The 19,922-nt window shown below is 41.8% G+C and overlaps 2 protein-coding genes across 2 annotated transcripts; both read left to right on the top strand.

The window, feature by feature from the left end:
- Positions 1-446: 446 nt before the first annotated feature.
- On the top strand, positions 447-1,965 carry LOC115157777 (putative nuclease HARBI1). The gene is made up of 4 exons (XM_029706209.1): positions 447-879; positions 949-1,064; positions 1,161-1,272; positions 1,367-1,965. The coding sequence occupies exons 1-4, from the start codon at positions 447-449 to the stop codon at positions 1,735-1,737; spliced, it is 1,032 nt and encodes a 343-aa protein (XP_029562069.1). The 3' UTR covers positions 1,738-1,965.
- Positions 1,966-5,321: 3,356 nt separating this feature from the next.
- On the top strand, positions 5,322-19,885 carry LOC115156980 (laminin subunit gamma-2). The gene is made up of 22 exons (XM_029704790.1): positions 5,322-5,550; positions 6,899-7,072; positions 7,276-7,396; positions 7,584-7,708; positions 7,806-7,937; positions 10,166-10,355; positions 12,606-12,718; positions 12,982-13,197; positions 13,465-13,641; positions 13,820-14,035; positions 14,183-14,319; positions 15,350-15,506; positions 15,762-15,967; positions 16,110-16,189; positions 16,296-16,433; positions 16,580-16,724; positions 17,213-17,359; positions 17,611-17,725; positions 18,140-18,336; positions 18,586-18,747; positions 18,937-19,036; positions 19,211-19,885. Exons 1-22 carry the CDS (start codon positions 5,424-5,426, stop codon positions 19,462-19,464), a joined length of 3,429 nt encoding a protein of 1,142 aa, XP_029560650.1. The 5' UTR covers positions 5,322-5,423; the 3' UTR covers positions 19,465-19,885.
- Positions 19,886-19,922: the final 37 nt, after the last annotated feature.

Raw genomic sequence — 19,922 nt, 5'->3', positions numbered from 1 at the left:
ATAGACATTCAGTACAAGAAGAAAAAGATGGAAAATCTTGCACTGGAGTCCGAAATAAAAAAGAGGACAATTAGGAAACTGGACCTTGAAATAAAAAAACTTGAGAGGGAGGTGAGATATGCCTTCAATGTACACTGTATGCTAACTGTAACACAAATGTATTAATCATTATTTTTCTTTCCTCCCCCAGCTCCAAGAAGATGACACAGCTCAAAATAAAAATTAGGTATATTCTCGTAAAGTCAAGTGAGCCATGACATATGAGCTCTTATTGTGAGCACACAGGACGGTGGCATCTTTCTAAGGTTTTTTTTATTTTCCCAGCAATCAGTACAACCAAGTCATCGTTATAAGGCATCGCCATCTTTTGCCCACCCCCCCAGCACCAGGTGTGGCCACTAGCCTATATGAAGGCCCAAAATTGTGTGTTCCTTTCTGCTCTGACAATGGCATGCCCATTCGTGCGAGATGTGGTGGATGAAGAAGCACTTGTGCTGAGGAGAGCCTTCAGGCGAGAAAGGGTCTTCAGGGACCGGTTGGACCCACTGGCCTTCCCTGATGACCATCTATATGAAAGATACAGGTTTTCTGCAGATGGCATCAGGTATCTATGCAGACTACTGGGTCCCAGGATTAAGCACCGCACTGCACGGAGCCATGCACTGAGTGTGGAGCAAATGGTTTGTGTGGCCTTGCGCTTTTTTTCTAGTGGAGCCTTCCTGTACTCAGTGGGGGATGCAGAACAGCTGAACAAGGCCACAATTTGCCGCACAATAAGGAGTGTGTGTCTGGCTATCAAAGCATTAGCAGATGTCTTCATCTCCTTCCCTGGCCACAGAAGACTCTGTGACATCAAAGAGGAGTTCTATAGGATTGCAGGTAAGAGGATCTACAAATTACAGGACAACTGTTAACACATAGTAGGATACTCATTACTTTGTGTGACAGGTTTCCCCAATGTCATTGGTGCAGTGGACTGCACACACATAAGGATAAAAGCCCCCTCAGTTGCCCATGAGGCCGATTTTGTGAATAGGAAATCCTTTCACAGCATTAATGTTCAGGTGAACATAACTTTTTGATATTGTCCATTGACGAACACTCTGCATTGCCAGTGATGTGCATTGATTGGTGTAATATTCCTCATCTTATGATTTCAGATGGTCTGCAATGCTGACTGTGTGATCAGCAATGTTGTGGCAAAATGGCCTGGCTCAGTCCATGACTCCAGAATCTTTCGGGCCTCTGAAATCTATCAGTGCCTATCACAAGGTAAGCCACACAACCCCTATTTATAACCATCATGGCTGTGTCAAGAATATCACTGTGTTTATGAGGTAGTAATGATGAGATTTTGTGTTGACAGGTGAATTCTCTGGTGTGTTGCTGGGAGACAGGGGGTATGGCTGCCAGCCTTTTCTCCTGACACCTTTCACAGACCCCCAGGAAGCACAGCAGGCCTACAACCATGCCCATGCCAGGACCAGGGCCAGAGTTGAAATGACCTTTGGCCTCCTGAAGGCACGCTTTCACTGCCTTCACAAATTAAGGGTCAGCCCTGTTAGGGCATGTGATATTACTGTGGCTTGTGCTGTCCTCCACAATGTGGCCTGCCTGAGGAAGGAGAGGGCCCCCAGAGTGCCACCAGCCATGGACTGGGACAATCCGGCAATCTTCCCTGATGACGACAGTGGTCGGCTGCTGAGGGACCAATATGTGTTGAATTATTTTAGTTAGTATGTGTGCTTTCAATTTTGGTTAAATATGTCCTGCGGTGGCAGAGGAATTGGGGTTTTTTTGGGTTCGTTTTTTTACGAATTTGGCCTCTTATGATGTTTGTGCGGTATACTGTGTGTAATACAAGGCTGCAGGGAGGCTACTGCATCCATTCATTTGTCTGTTCAGTTGATGTGTATGGATTTGTCCTGCATTTATTTTAGTGTGCAGACATGCAGGGTGTGTTATATACAGACCTTTGAATGTGTATGTATCATTTTGTATAATATGCTTGGATTCTGTGCTTTCCATCTTGTAGTCACTGTGACTTCAGTTTCGAAAGGAGCTGATGGTTTACCTGCTTTGTTTTGTCCTTATTCAATAAAGGAACATAATGTTACACATTGTGTTTTTATATTCATATGGAATGTGTATTTGTTTATATGACAGAGTACTAGGGCCACACTGAAGAAAAAGGATAAAGTCATAAATTTATGAGGCTGGTTCTTTCAGCAGAAAAGCTACATATTGTTTTGATACTTATGACAATGTGATACTTAATATTCTGGCACATCAGCATGTCTTTGTTTATGAAACCATACTGAAGTACAATTTCACGAAATGCCCCACATCTGTCATTTTAACAACTGTCCTCCTTTAAAACAACCGGTTACAATATTATTACTTGTGTTTTTTCCCCCTCTGTGGCCCTAATATTCTATCATTTTATATATAGCCTTATAGTCTATGGGAAACTGTAAATTATCTAATGATAGCAACATAATCTAAAAATTATTTTTTATCCAAAATCATTGAAATTAATGATCACAAACGTTTAAATAATGACAGTGGGTCTAGTTATATGTGATAACAATGTATAGTGAGCAGTGAAATAACTATTGGTTTCCATTTGTGGTGACTGCTGACTGACATTAGGGATGAGATTAAATAGATCCTGGAATTTAGCCTGGTCTGGAGCAGGCTAGCTCCACAGAATAAATCTCCATGGTAATTTATACCATAACATATCCTCCTGCCCCCTATCCATCTTTAGTGCAACCGGATTACGGATCAATTGAGCCAGGATCACCAAGATATCCTGGCTTAATCCCTTATCCTAGTTTTGTGCAACAGGCCCCCGGTCTGGGAGGAGATCCCTCAGGAGACCATCCGCCACCTCATCAGGAGCATGCCCAGGTGTTGTAGGGAGGTTATACAGGCACGTGGAGGCCACACACACTACTGAGCCTCATTTTGACTTGTTTTAAGGACATTACATCAAAGTTGGATCAGCCTGTCGTGTGGTTTTCCACTTTAATTTTGAGTGTGACTCCAAATCCAGACCTCTATGGGTTGATAAATTGATTTTGTTGTCAGCACATTCAACTATGTAAAGAAAAAAGTATTTAATAAGATTATTTCATTCATTCAGATCTAGGATGTGTTATTTTAGTGTTCCCTTTATTTTTTTGAGCAGTGTATATATACTTTCACCTGTATGCAGATGACACTGTGGTGTATGCTATTGCCCCCACAGCTGACCAGGCTCTGTCAGAGCTTCAATTTTCCATTATTTGTTGAACTGAAATGCGTATAGTATTTACATTTTTACGTGATTTGGAAAATCAGTATCTGATTATTTGTGCATATGCATGTTGGTTGGTGCCCTCATTGATCGCGTCCCTGCTTATGAATATCTGGGCATCTGAATTGATAAAAAGCTATCTTTCAAAAAGCATGTTGATGAATTAGTTAAGAAATGAAGAATTAAAATAGACTTCTTCTATAGGAACAGGCCCTGTCTTTCGTTACATTTTAGAAGACAAATAATTCAGTCAACATTCATTCTTGTTATTGATTATGGCAAAATCGTCTATATGAATGCCGCTGTTACTGTATTGAAGCCATTGGGCACAGTTTAGCGCATTTTGCATCACTGAATTGACACAGTCTTAATGTGTCACTGCACAGATAAGAAATGTCAAACTGCTTTCTTGTATGTGTCGTGTTTTCATGTTTTCCTGTACATACAGCAAATCACCACCATGGAGTTTCTGTGTGTTTGTGTGTGTGTATGAGCTGAGGGTGTGGTGTTGGCAGGGGCCTGTGCGTGTCGGGAATGGTGTGGCTTTTAGGGCGCGGTTGCATCTGTGTGTGAGTATGAGTGTGTGTATGACTTGCATACATTGTGTCAGATAATGACACTATAAGGGTGTGGCAGCCATTTGCAAACAGTGCTAAACTCATTGCCCTTAGGCACCTTTTTTCACTTGTCAGGAATCTACTCATCGCTGATGGATGTCTATTGCTGTTTGTCTGGCCACACGTCTGATACCAAGGGTGTGGCTATAGAACAATGAAAGGTACAGTATTTCAGTCATGAAAAGTTATTTCCAAGGAGGCAAAAGAAAAATATCAGATCGATTGAACAGGTGACTAAAAAAGTTGCCTTGTAAATTGAACAAATATGATTAAATACTGTATACAGTATGTGAAATTAGTTTTGAATTTGTCTTTCAGTTCTTTCACCTGTAACTGACTCGTTCCATTTTGTCATGTTATTATGCTTAATTGTTTTACAGAGTGTTCCCCAACCAAAGCCAAACAATACTGTCCATATGCTCAGACACAAAGTGGGCGAATAATTCTTATTGTGGATTGGTAAATAAACTGGAAAAAGCGATTATTACTTCAGGGAATGTTGTCTCTCCAAAGTGCTGTTGCTCAGGAACATATTAAGGTTTCCAAATAAAACAGACCCTCGCAGATTATAGACAATGGATTGAACAGTTGCCACGTCTCCCTTATAAAATAGATTTTCTGACCTCAATGGGACTTCCTGGATAAAAAAGCAATCATGTTGAGCCATTTATTGAAAACCATTAAACACATTATTGAAGAAACGTACAGCTTCAACTGTTAGTGTGTAGTAGGTGCCTCATGTTAGATTTAAGCAAAAAGGCCCAAGGGGGTGTGGTATTTTGGCCATATACCACAAACTCCAGAGGTGCCTTGTTGCTATTATCTACAGGTTACCAACATAAATAAACCAGTAAATATGTATTTTTGTGTCATATCTGTGGTGTATTGTCTGATATACACATGGCTGAAATGCTCTATCAGCATCCAGGACCCAAGCTATCCAGTTTATATTTTGTTATATAGCAGCTTTTACAGGTTCTTTCTCAGGATGTTCTTGGCTACTCAGTTGTAATCATCAGCAGAACAATACCAAACCCTTCATAATAATTGGCAACAATTACCTATGTCAGATATGTTGGTTTGAGATGATTAGTAATTATGCTTTTGCTGAAAAGGTCAAAATACACAAGCATTATAAGCATTGATTCACATTCTGCCATTGTCTTTCAGAGTATGTCTACTGAATTGTAAAGCGGGTATAAAAATGTATTTAAAAACCCTGAGTGAGTGACTGTGTCTATTTCATGCTGCATCGAACAACGCTCCCCTTTATTCACGTCTTGACAATTTCCACAATAGTGATACAGAGCCAGCCATTTCCTGTGAGAGAGTGGCCACAGCCAGTGTGTTGGCTCTGAATCACAAGTGAGTAACCTTCCAGCTGAGAGACTGTGCCCGACGTGTCACAGCCTGCCACAGGGGAGGTGTTAAAAGAAGCTCACCTGGGTATCTTGAGCAGAAGCATCAGGTGTAGCCGGCCTGATAAGCCCGTTAGTTTATGTTATATGAGACTACTGATGTACTTCATTCCTATTAGAGTTTCCGCGACCATGAAGAGCAGTTGGATATTTCTGTGTGGACTTTCTCTTTGTACCTGGTTGTCTGTCCAAGGAACCTACAGCTATGGAGGATGTGAGTGTCTACTACCTTTTTATCTTTCCTCTCTGCTAGCCTTGAATAATGTAATAATGAATTGTAAAAAATTGTTGTTGCTTTCGAATTGGGGACATGCATTTAGAATTATTTGACTTCTTTCATACTCAGATGATAGGAGGTACCCTACAAACACTATTGTAGCTAATTGGCCTACCTGCAGCATTTGTTGTATTCCTATATACCTGTATTTGTATATTCTGCCTCTGTAACTATAGCAGTAGATATCAAAATGGCACATTTCCTCGAATGATATTTAATACAGGTATGCATTTAGGAGAAAGGGGTTTGTGTTTATAAGAAACATGATAATACTACAGAGCCTCTATAGTCTATGAAGGTCTCACAGTAGATCTTTATGTGAAAGTGGATATGTTTATTTGTGGTACTCTTGGCGAATAGAGTAAATCATCAACACTTTCTAATGTTACTTACTCTGTGGTGAGGTGATAAGGTGGGGCAGATATAGGTATTAAGTCCTGGAGCTGCTTAGTGTTGTTAAGCCTTTGGGCAACCATATCGACCTGGAGGCACTGAATCACTGCATTGCTGATGACTCTGTCCCTAATGGCATCCTATTCCCTATGTTGTGCACTACAATGGGCCCTGCCCAATAGTAGTGCACTGAATAAGAATAGGGTGCCATTTGGGATGCAGGCAATGACTCATGTGGTAATGGGTAAAGTCTATCTCCTCTTAGGGCATGACGACTTTAGGTTCTGAGCTCTGTGTACCTTTCTATATTACCCAATCGACCAAAACAGCTACATGCAGCAGCCTGCCATCACCACAGGAACTCCTCAAAGTTATCGTTTAGTGTGTGAAATGAGAACTTGATATCCTCAGGATAGCTTATGCTTGGGAACATGGTTGTCAAATATTTGTGGCAGTACGGGTTTGCTATGATGATACAAACCATTACCATAGCAAACAAACGGACATTTGCTTGATTGCAAACATGGTGTTGCCCACAGTGGGAATAATTGATATTATTGTGAGTATCTCTCGTTTCTCATCACTTGGGAATAAGGTATTATGAGATCTGGGCCTGCTGACGGTAGTTTACCTCACTGTGAGAAAAGACTGAGGCTGTGCTACTGCCAACCCCTCCTTAGATAGTATAAAGATGGTAGCCTACATAGTAAAACATTTCCCCATTTTATGTGACTGTCAAAGTGCAATAGCTAACTCTTCACGGTGTTCAAGAGACTTTATGAGGGGGAGACTGCTTATCGCATAGGCTGACAAATATACTCAAATTAATGTTTTTATGATTCTATACACAGTGCTCACAAATGTCCGAACAATGTGTATGTCACCCCTGTAGCAGACATCTGTAAATGCAATGGAAAGTCACGTTATTGCCTGCCTGACTCTGGGGGGCTCCATTGTGTGGACTGCCAAGACAACACTGAGGGAAGGCATTGTGAGAGGTGCAAGGAGGGGTTCCACCATCAGAGGGAAGGAAACAGGTGTCTGCCATGTAACTGCAGCCGTATAGGTGAGTGAACAGAACAGGAGGGGACATGGAATGATAACAATACCTGGGCCCATATTCAAAGTGTCTGCTGATCTAGGAACAGTTTAGCCTTTTCGATCATAATGAGTAAGATTACGTGGAACAGATCCTAGTTCAGCACACCTACTCTGAGACTCTTTATGAATACGGCCCCTGATGTTTGGTGTCAATGTGGTTTCTTCCAGGTTCTGTAGGATCACACTGTGACAGTAGAGGTCATTGCAGCTGTAGAGCGGGAGCACAAGGGGATAAATGTGACCGATGCCCCAATGGAACACCTATCAGCTCAAATGGCTGTGCTAACAGGTAAAATACATTTTACATTTACTTACATTGTACTGTTTGGTAAGTACAAGAATGGAATTATAGGGGCATAAAATGAAAGGACTGAGAGGACTTCAAAAGGATCTACTATATTGCCTCGCCTTTCATTATTGAATTTTAGAATAAAGATTGACTAATTCAAATGTGTGTTCATGTTTTTCTTATGCAGTGGTCAGCTCACTGACAACTCAGTGACCGCTCAATCTCTACCTTGCTTTTGCTATGGACACTCGACCCAGTGCTCCCCAGCAACGGGCTACTCAGTCCACACAATCACCTCAACATTCGACAATGGTAAAACACCCATACGCTTGATCAGAACATAAAATAAACACCTGAAATATAGTTAATTTTAAGTTATTTAAATGTGTGTGAATCTTCTGTTTTTCAGGGCCTGAGGGGTGGCGAGCGGCCACAGGTCATGGTGTGACCCCATCCCAAGTCCACTTCCGCTGGTCCCCCACTCACAAAGACATTGAGGTCATCTCCAAAGACATCATGCCTGCTTACCTCTATGCCCCTGGTGAGTGCTGCTTTCCCTGCTTCCTGCTCTCAGCTCTTAGCCCTGACTTCTGTACCCTCTTATTTTTGGAGAAACTTTACCTTTCGTTCCAACAAAAATCAAACAAAAATATATATACAAAAGTATGTGGACACCCCTTCAAATTAGTGGATTTGGCTATTTCAGCCACACCTGTTGCTGATAGGTGTATAAAATCGAGCACACAGCCATGCAATTTCCACAGACAAACATTGGCAGTAGAATGACATTACTGAAGAGCTCAGTGACTTTCAACATGGCACTGTCATAGGATGCCACCTTTCCAACAAGTCAGTTAGGCAAATTTCTGCCATGCTAGAGCTGCCCTAGGCAACTATAAGTGCTGATATTGTGAAGTGGAAAAGCCTAGGAGCAACAACAACTCAGCTGCGAAGTGGTAGGCCACACAAGCTCACAGATAGGGACCGCCATGTGCTGAAGCCAGTAGCGTGTAAAAATCTTCTGTCCTCAGTTGCAACACTCACTACCAAGTTCCGAACTGCCTCTGGAAGCAAAGTGCCTCTGGAAGCAATGTCAGCACAAGAACTGTTCATCAGGAGCTTAATGAAATAGGTTTCCAAGGCCAAGCAGCCGCACTCAAGCCTAAGATCACCATGTGCAATGCCAAGCGTCGGCTGGAGTGGTGCTCGCCACCATTGGACACTGGAGCAGTGGAAATGCGTTCTCTGGAGTGATGAATCCCGCTTCATCATCTGACAGTCCAACGGACTGCCCCAATGCATATTGCCAACTGTAAAGTTTGGTGGATGAGGAATAATAGTCTCGGGCTGTTTTTCATGGGCCCCTTAGTTCCAGTGAAGGGAAATCTTAACGCTACAGCATACAATTAGACGATTCTGTGCTTCCAACTTTGTGGCAACAATTTGATGAAGGCCCATTCCTGTTTCAGCATGACAATGCCCCCGTGCACAAAGCGAGGTCCATACAGAAATGGTTTGTTGAGATCGGTGTTGAAGAACTTGTCTGGCCTGCACAGAGTCCTCAACCCCATCAAACACCTTTGGGATGAATTGGAACGCCGACTGCAAACCAGACCTAATCGCCCAACATCAGTGCCCGACCTCACTAATGCTCTTGTGGCTGAATGAAAGCAAGTCCCCACAGCAATGTTCCAACATCTAGTGGAAAGCCTTCCCAGAAGAGTGGAGGATGTTATTACAGCTAAGGGGGGACCAACTCCATATTAATGATTTTGGAATGAGATGTTTTGGTCATGTAGTGTATATGTTACATCACATGCATCCAAAACAATTACCCCCTAGAGTCGATGTCTGCGCCCCACGGAAATCAAATTACCATAATACAAAATCCCCATAAAAATCTGTCAATTTAAGCTAGAGAGATATTTTTTTTGCATTGGCATGCGTCTCAATTCACCGCATCCGCCAATGTCGTACTTCTGCATCTGCGGTGAAAGATGACAGAACTGGAGCTATGTTTGTCAGGCCATGAGACATCCCAAAAATGTGTCTGCTCACAAAATCATCTGTAACGTTGGAACGGTTCGGCCTACAAACTATTATGACCCCTGTATGGAAAGATGAGACTCCCACGAACACGATGGTGTTCTCGGTTTTGCTAAAAACCCCACAAGCATCTTGGGACTCGTGTGAAGTCGGTACAGCCGATCTGCCAATTTCTGTCTGAAAAGCTACACACTAATATGACCCCTCTGTGGAAAGGTACGATTCTCACAAATGCGTACATGTTGGTTGATTTGCTCTAGGAAGCCCACAGGCCTCACAAGACTCATCTGAAGTTCCCCCAGTACCAGTTGGAAACATTTATGGAAGCATCTATAGAGACTGTTTAGTGACAAAAATAGAGGGTTAAATACAAATGTTTCCTGATCTTTCTTATATCTCTCAGATATAGGACAGACACTTCAGAATAAACTTCCTTTTCATTATTGTGGGGGGGGGGGACAGACTATCTGTTGTTCCATGTAGTGAATCTGTCATTCAATGCGTTTGTATGTGCGAATAGCAGTAAGGCCAAATAAAATGTTTAATCAGATACATTTTTATATTTTTTTAGACTTCAAGGGGTCTTAAAATTCAAAATCAAATAGCTAAATGGTCCCCCTCCAGCTTAGACAGGGCATGGACTGTAATGGGTTTTAAGTCCCCGTTCATCAATTATTATGATCCTAAAATGATCTTGATCTTGTTCTATTTTGTGATGGCTAGACTCTTACCTGGGTAACCAGGAGCTGAGCTACGGTCAGAACATATCCTTCTCCCTGAGGCTGGACCGAGGGGTTCGCCACCCGTCCACGGCTGATGTGGTGCTGGAGGGATCTGGGCTGAGAGTGGCAGCTTCCCTGGGAGACCTGAGGACCATCGTCCCCTGTGGACAGAAGATCACCTACACATTCAGGTGGGAATCAGCCAAAGCATTGTAGTAGACAGATAAGCTTGATACTAGCATTAAGCAAAACGTGAAGTTATGAATAGTTCCTTCAGAAAGTATTCACATCCCTTTACTTTTTTCACATTTTGTTGTGTTACAAAGTGGGATTTCAAATTGATTGAATAATCATTTGTTTTGCCCAACGATCTAATCAAAATAGTCTGTAATATCAAAGTTTTTATGTATTTTTTTAATTCATGGAAAATAAAACACTAATATATCTTGATTAGATAAGTATTCAAGCCCCTGAGTCAATACATGTTAGAATCACCTTTGGCAGTGATTACAGCTATGAGTCTGGGAAAGTCTCTAAGAGATTTAAACACCTGGACTGTACAATATTTGCCCATTATTCTTTAAAAAAATTGTCAAGCTCTGTCAAGTTGGTTGTTGATCATAGTTAGACAGCCATTTTCAAGTCTTGCCATAGATTTTCAAGCTGATTTAAGTCAAAACTATAACTACGCCACTCAGGAACATTCAATGTCGTCTTGGTAAGCAACTCTTGTGTTTTAGGTTATTGTCCTGCTAAAAGGTGAATTTGTCTCCCAGTGTCTGAACCAGGTTTTCCTCTAGGATTTTGCCTGTGCTTAGCTCTATTCTGTTTATTTTTATCGAACAAAAAACTCTCTGTCCCTTGCCGATGACAAGCATACCCATAACATGATACAGTCACCACCATTCTTGAAAATCTGAAGAGTGGTACTCCGTGATATGTTGTGTTGGATTTGCCCCAAATTTAACGCTTTATTTTCAGGACAAAAAAGTAAATTTCTTTGCCACATTTTTTGCAGTATTACTTTAGCACCTTATTGCAAACAGGACGCATGTTTTGGAATATTTTAATTTTGTACAGGCTTCCTTCTTTTCACTCTGTCAATTAGGTTAATATTGTAGAGTAACTACAATGTTGTTAATCCATCCTCAGTTTTCTCCTATCACAGCCATTCAACTGTAACTCTTTTAAAATCACCATTGGCCTCATGGTGAAATCACTGAGCAGCTTCCTTCCTCTCCGGCAACTGATTTAGGAAGGGCACCTGTATCTGCTTAGTGACTGTGTGCATTGATATACCATCCAAAGTGTAAAATGAATAACTGCACCATGCTCAAAGGTATATTCAATGTCTGCTTTTTTTGTTTTATCCAACTAGGTGCCCTTCTTTGCAAACCATAGGAAAACCTCAGTGGTCTTTGTGGTTGAATCTGTGCTTGAAATTCACTGCTTGACTTACGGACGTTAAAGATAATTGTATGTGTGGGATACAGAGATGGGGTAGTCATTTAAAAATCATGTTAAACACTACAGTATTAACGCACACAAGCAGAGTCCATGCAACTTATTATGTGACCTGTTAAGCATATTCTTACTCCTGCACCTATTTAGGCTTGCCATAACAAAAGCATTGAATACTTATTGACTGAAGACATTTCAGCTGTTTATTTTTTATTAATTTATAAACATTTCAAAAAAACTAAAATCCACTTTAACATTATGGGCTATTATGTGTAGATCAGTGACACTCAAAATGTAACATAACAAAATGTGAAAAAAAAGTCAAGTTGTGTACAACACACCGCTATGGGGGTACCAAGTGTACCGACTGATAGGAAACAGTCCATCTCAGGGCAGGTACAAACATAATTTGATCTGCAGGAGATAAGTATGCAGGTGTGAATAGTGAGATGGATGCCAAAGATAACAATTGAGAAACACATTATACACAATTTCACATTGTGAATGTGGAGTGTGAAGGGGTCAATGTTTTTCTCACACTGATTGAATGTAAAAGCTTGATAACAGTTAGTAAGCCAGAGGGTCATCTGCTTGTCTGATTCAAGTTAATTACAATTAAGGGGAAATGGCTGGTTGCCAAGCAGCTTATCTCTAATTGGTCAAATCCAATCCTGTGTCACAACAAACTGCACCATCGTGACCATAATAGTAGCCTAATACAGTAAAAACACTGGTTTTTGCTTCCATCAAAATACATGTTTCCATATTTATTCTCATATGCATGATAAGCAAAATATACAGTGTAACGATGAATAATTACAATAGCTACAATGTAATTACAGCAATAACTACAGTAATAAGGACATGGTGGTGTAAAGTGTGACTGTGAAATCCATAAGCATAATACTGATGTTCCCTCATGCTTTATGAGTCTGTGCACGTCTTGGGTAAACATTGCATGCTGTGTCTTTCATTCTCAGACTGGATGAGCAACAGAGCAGTAAATGGAGGCCCCTCCTGTCATCTTTCCAGTTTCAAAAACTCCTCCAGAATCTGACTGCCATCAAAATCCGTGGGACATTTGGGGAAAACGGTAAGTGTTTATTTTTGTATGACTCAGACTATGAGATTGGTTACTGTTTTGCATAAACAGATCCTTAGAGTCATTCCTTGATCGTAAATAAGTGCTTTGGAACAGTTTTATATCAAGTTTATTTCAGTAGTTTTAATTTTGATTATGTAATCTTTCTAAATCAATTATCAAAAATGACACTGGTACACATCCTCAACACATTGCCTTCTCTTCATCTCTTGTCAATCCCTCAATAAAGCTCAATACCTTATTGTCCTTTGCAGGGCGCGGTTACCTTGACAATGTACATATGGAGTCTGCCCGTCAGGGGGCCGGTACCCCTGCTGCCTGGGTCCAGAACTGTAACTGCCCAGTGGGATATGAGGGCCAGTTCTGTGAGAGGTGTGCTTCAGGGTATAAGAGAAGTTCTCCAAGCAAAGGTCCATACAGCTCCTGTGAGCCCTGCAGCTGTAGAGGAGGAAGCTGTGACTCTGAAACAGGTAGGTGACGTTTTAACTTTGTCCAAGTGTTACTGTGTGTTTGTGTTAATATATTTTGTATTGTTGCTATTAATGATGAGATTTGGTTGATTTTCATCAGGACAAACGTCCTTTTGCAATATGCCATTCCCTGGATAAGTTATAGAAGTTCAAATCAATGCTTAAAATATAATGTTCATATATAATGAAAATAATGTAATGCAGGACAAATAATGTCTTGATGAAAGTGTGTGTGTGTGTCTGATTTTGTGTTGTGCCGTTCCACAGGAGACTGCTACTCTGCAGATGAGACCCCTGGTCGCCAGACCTGCCAGCTGGGGTATTATAATGACCCTGCCCAGCCACGGTCCTGTCTGAAATGTCCCTGTCCCAATGGAGCTGCCTGCTCTGTGAGCCCAGGAACCGTGAAGGTCAAGTGTGACCTCTGTCCACCTGGCACCACTGGTGAGTCACTGTCACAAATCGTTAAAGTAGTGCACTATATAGGGAATAGGATGTCATTTGGGACACAGTCACAGACCATGTCTGTTAGATGGGATAGAGTACTTGGGCATTCATCATTCAATGTCAGCTATTTGTATATTTGATATTTCATATTGTACCTCTTCCTCACTCTCAATAGGCTCACGTTGCGACACCTGCCAGGATGGTTTCTATGGCAATCCCTTGGGGGGAAATGGCGTCCAGAGGCCTTGTCGGCGCTGCCAGTGCAACAGTGTCAGTAGCTGTGACCCGCAGACAGGGGAGTGCCTGAAATGTCTGAATCATACCACTGGCTTCTTCTGTGAGAGCTGCCTAGATGGATATCACCACAGCATGCCATCAGAGGCATGCAAACGTAAGGACAGCACGTTGTTGGCTCCCCATATCCAGCTCTTTCACATGTTGACACGAGGCACATAGCTCCTCCTTTAGATTCCAACAGTCAAATATTGTCTGCAATTTTATATACATTTTAACAACTGTTTTTCATTTTGCGTTCTAGCTTGTGGCTGCAATTCCCAGGGTTCTCTGTACAACAAATGCGGTGACCAGGGCCAGTGTTCATGCAGAGAAGGCTTTGAGGGTCTGAAGTGCCAGCGTTCTGCGTGTCCCTCCTGCTTCAACCCTGTCAAGACCAAGGTAAAATCCACTGGGATTATTTGATCAATGTCTTCTTTTTCCATTCAGGTCCAACATGTCATTGTGCTCTCTCCAATTATTAAATGGCAGCACAGTATGCATCCCAAATGGCACTCTATTCCCTATATACAGACCTTGGTCAAAAGTAGTACACTAGGCTATACTGTATAGGGAATAGGATTCCTTTTGAGATGCGGACACAATAACTGGACCAGAAATAAGGCTGCTGGCTGTGGTATTTGTTCTGGCTTCACTGTGCTCACCTTGTTGCAGATTCAACATCCTTAAAGCTTAGTGGGTTAACAAAAGAATAGCTGTACAAGGATTTTGTTATGAGAGGAAGAGGTTTAGAGTGTCTTCTTACAAGTTGTGATCTGGCATTAGTATTTTTGCAAGAACATTTCTTCATCAGATCCTCTCTGTAAATATACTACTTCTACCTGGGAGGGGAAAGTACTTGACAGGCAAATGAAATATTTGTGTGGGGTGTGTTCTCTCTGGCATTGCCTACGCATCCTGTGAACTAGGATGAAAGTTGTGTCCCAAATGGAACCCAATTCCATATACTGTATAGTGCACTAATGTCCACCAGAACCCAAGGGCCCTGGTCAAAAGTAGTGCACTAAATAGGGAACAGGGTGACATTTGGGGTGCTCCCTCCCCTCAGGCTGTAGTGTGGGAGGAGGAATTGAAAGGAGGACTAGTTGAAGTATTGAAACACAACAGTTAACCTATGAAGTTATTTCTCTTTCATAATGAATACCTTTCAGGGTTTGAATCTACTGCTCCATCTCACACTTTGCCTCCAGTTACATATTCTGAATGTACTATGTAGGCCTACAGTAAAGTATTGCAGAGGTAAAAAAGAATACGTTTTTTTTTGTTAACCTTTTAATTAATCTCGCCAATCTAGACCCAAATATTGTGTGAGGGCTGGCCTCCAGCCAGCTATCTTTTCATCAATCACCAGAGAATAACCTTTCATAAGCTCTATTTAAGCTTTCCTATCCCATTGGGTCATGTGTCACAGATGGAGGGGTACACTCGTAAACTGCGGGAGATAGAAACTCTGTTTACGGGTACGGAAAGTGGCAGTCTGCCAGTGAACGACGCCCAGATGGAGAGAGCCATCAGAGCAGCAGAGGACATAGTCACAGACCTGCAGAGAAATGCACAGACACTCTCTGGTAAGTCATTTCTAATAGTTATACATCATAGATACTTAAGGGATCAGAGCATTAGTCATTTTCTAATTAGTCAACATATGTTAATACCATTCAGGATGGTTACCAGGCATCTGAAACATGGTGAATCACTGTCCATGCACTGTATCTCTGTCACACCCCAATGCATCTCACATTCAGTTTGTGAAGCTTTCGGTTTATATGTGAAGTGCAAAGATTTCATGTTGGTGACTTGTTTTGTTTTGTTCTATTGAATAGAATCAGAGAAAGACTTACAGGCCCGGCTCTCAGACATCAGTACAACCCAGCTGAGTGAAGGCAGAGACATCCAGGTGATCTCCAACACCATCAACAACATAAAGTTGCAGGACCAGAGGTACCAACGACAGGTCTCTGATATCCAGACACTCATTCATGATGTGCGGCGCAAACTAGAAGAGGCAAGACTCAACATCAAACAAGCTGTGAGTTATATAGTAGTACAGTAGTATTCTACTTTTATCACTGATGTCATCAAATAAGGAGAGAGTAAGGAGATATGAATATGTCAATGTATGCGTGTTAGTGATCTGTTTCATTAGTGTTTACCTTCCACCCCGATGTTAGGAATTCCCTTTAAGTGATGCAGAAGTGGACACAGACAGCCTCTCTACTCTGGTTCAGAGAGCAACAGGCCTGGCTGAAAAGTGAGTACTGCACCCCTCCATGTCCCATTCATACAGACTGGAGAATCCCATGTCAGAAAATGACTTGTCGTGCTAAGGATGACTCTATGTTGTAACTGTTTATTAGACATCAGAGCAAAGCGGGGACAGTGGAGAAGACAGCAAACAGTGCTCTTGCAGAGTCAGAGAAGTCCCTGGCACTCATGAGAACTGTCATGACAGGGGAAAACAAGATCAGAGAGCTTATCAGTGATCTCAAAACCAAGTAAGAAACTCATGTCAATCTCCTGTCTAAATACAGTAGACGATATATCCTCTACTACCAGCCATGTAATGTTCTGCATAATAACATCATTGATGAACCGTTGTTGTTATATTGATATTTATTATATTTGGTTTTCCTCTGGTCAGGTATGATAAGAACTCAGCCCAGGTGAAGGCCATGGAGAGCCTGGCCACTCGCCTAAGCAGCTCTGCCCAAGATGAGAGCAGGATGGCGGCTGACACCCTGGAGCAGATAGCTTCCCTGGAGCTGAACATCCCTGGTCCTCTCAAGGTATTGAGCAAAACAGGCCTCTCAGCAGGCTCATTTCTCTGGTTTCTATTTGGTGACTACTCTCAGGTCAAGTCTTCTGAGATATCTTAAAAATCCTAATAGGCAAATATTGATAGATATACAGTGTCTGCGTCCTGGAAATGAAGTAGACAAGGATACCCCCACAATGTGCTTGTGTCCTAGAGAGCTGAAAAGAGCATTCAATTTCAACACCTTTCACTATGAACAGTATGAAATCATTGTGTCTAACCATTGGCAACTGCACCTGTCTCATGGCATGTTTGTAAAGCTAGATCTAAAAAAAAAATCCTTGCTAATTTACATTTAAACATAACAAAGCAATTACCAATCAAGGACATCAGTCAGCAAAAAATGCAAAGAGGGGGAGGAGATCTAATTAAAACCTAACTGCTGAGGAATCTAGTGCGTCAGTAATTACACTTGCACAACACGCTGAGTCTGAATGAGCTCCTGTTTTCTGGCAAAAGGACATTGACAGTGTGGCGGCTAAATTGGATGGCCTGAGGGAACGGGTGGAGGAAAATCTGACAGAGTACCAGGCGCTACAAGAGGAGACCCAGGAGGACAAGGCTGCAGTAGAGGACCTCCTGGCCCTGGGGAAGGCAGCTCAACAGGTACACTTGAGGCCTTTCACTATTCACTCATCAGCTTTCAGAAAACTTTCTGTGTAGGATTGGTAGTATATGATATCTTATATTCCAACTTCAAAGGTTTCTGAGAAATACTTTCCTGCGATGTCTGAAATCCACTGATAGATTATCCAATTGAAGTATTTCAATATTGTATAATTCGCTAATGACTTCACTAACCCGTATAAATGGTAATAACTGGCACGATGTTGATTGTTGGTATTTCTCTCGTACAGGAATATGACCAGCTCCTTGCCAGAGCGAATGCAGCGAAGGCCGACACAGAACTGGCCCTGAAGGCTATCACAGACAACATTGATGGGGTGGATGATGCGCTGGAGATGCTCAGAGGTATGACTTTCACATTTCTATAGGTGTTATTCAAACTACAGCACAGTAGAAATATGAATAAACTATCAGCACATTATGTGACAAGGCCGGCCCACATATTAGAAAAGCACAGACACACAGTAACTGTAATTATATCTGAGCTTATATTTCTCAGTTGAATCAATAATGACGTTCAGCAGCACTATAGGAGGTTACAGCAGGTGTAAGTTAATCAATAACATTTTATTTTGTGTCCTTTGCACCGAATACAACGATTCTCTCATCTAAAAAGCACATATTTATGACATAGTATCTACAACATAGCAAATGTATTTAAAACTGTATAACAAAAAAAAATATCTAGATATTGATACACTACAGATACACCTGCCAGAAAACACTGATGTTTATGTCTAAATCTCTTGTATCCTACAGGGTTTGACGGCCAGATCAGCAAGAACAAGGCTTTGGCGGACGAGGCCATAAAGAGACTCCCTGGCATAAATGCCACCATTCAGCAAGCTGTTGGCAACAACTCAGAGACCTTATTCATCATAGGCAGTGTGTCTGATGACTACAATGATGCACTGGGCACATTCAGCAGGCTGGAAGCTGTGGTCTCTCGACTGGAGGTACCCTAACTAACAGACTCTTTCCTTTCAATGGAAATATCCAACTGGGGTTCATATGCTAATCCACAGCTTGTGCATTTAGCTAGAGTCTCTAGAAGGAAAATGTCTCTTGGGGAAACAATGAGGTTAATGTTTCGAGTCACTTATGCATATGAGCCCATTCAATTCCAGACATGACCTATTCACAACCAAAATACTCGCATGGAAACTTCAAAATGAGCTCATTTGACTGTTTCTTGTTGTCCGCAGGAAATGTCCGGCTCTTTACCAGTAGCTCCCGCTGATCTACTGAAGGACGCCACCAAGCTGAAAGGGGACGTGCAGGACCTGAAGACCCAGGCGATAGCCACTGTTTCCAAAGTGGCGGCAGAGAGGGCCAATGCTGAGGGACAGAGAGACAGAGCTGCAGAGGTCCGTTTTAGTGCGATGCCCTCAGATATGATATGTTATACCTTAACAAACCTGTGTCAATATAAAGGATTCATGTGAAACACTCCAGTACACAACTCTAGCACACACAAATGGTTCTTAAAAGAAATACATTTTTCCAAATGAAAGGTCTGTAATATTTATAATGCTTTGTAATGTTCTTTCCCTCAGGCTTTAATGGGAGGAACGGGTGCCTACATCAATGCCAAGCACACTAGAGATGCAGTGGGAGAAACACTCCTGGTCATCAATAACCTCCTGAGCATGATCGGTAAATTCCCCCAACAACTACAATCAGCTAACTCAAACAAAACAAAACCACTTGTGTTTTGTCTAATTTCACTCACTGTCCTATCTTCATATTAATGTCATAAAAGCACATATTTATGACATTATGATTTAAGCTGGTGCTGAACATTGGTCTTCTCCTCTCCTCTCCTAACAGGTAAGCCAGGCAGTGTGGACGAGGAGAGGTTGGGTGAGTTGGAGCAGTCCATCTCCAGTGCTCGTGGCCAGGTCAACCAGCAGCTCCGGCCTCGGCTTCAGGACCTGGAGGAGAAGGAGGCTGGCCAGAGGGCCAGGTTGTCTGGCCTCAACCTAGATATTGATATGATCCTGGACGACATCAGGAACCTGGAGGACATCCACGCCAACATCCCTAAGGGCTGCTTCAACACCCCACCTATTGAGAAACCTTAATCCCCCCTATTCAAAGATCTAATGTTCCATCCCAAATGGCACCCTATTTCCTATATAGTGCTCAAGGGCCCAAAGGGCTCTGGTCAAAAAGTAGTGCATTATATAGGGAGAAGGGCTCCATTTGGGGTGCCATTTGGGATGCCTAAGAGTTTGGAAAATTACTCTGAATGTGTTATGGTATTACGTGTGAGAAAAATGTGTGTTAAACTAAATGTATTTATAACTGTCGGCAAAAAAAAAAAATTCTGCCAAGTTTCAGACTCAAGAGAAGCAATATTTTCAGTGATCTAGTAAGTGTTGAAAACCATGTATTTTTTGTTGTATTCTGTAAAATAAACTGCAATATTTATTCCTTTCTTAACAATACAAACCTGGTGCCACTTAATGCAACACAAACACATTGAATGAATGTCAATTAATATGAATGTGTTTCATGTGTCCTTCTTTTGCTCTTCAAC

The sequence above is a fragment of the Salmo trutta genome, chromosome 21, assembly GCF_901001165.1.
Source record: "Salmo trutta chromosome 21, fSalTru1.1, whole genome shotgun sequence".
NCBI classification, from domain to species: Eukaryota; Metazoa; Chordata; class Actinopteri; order Salmoniformes; family Salmonidae; genus Salmo; species Salmo trutta.
Note: the sequence above shows the minus strand (reverse complement) of the source record. Positions and strands in the feature narration are given on the sequence as shown.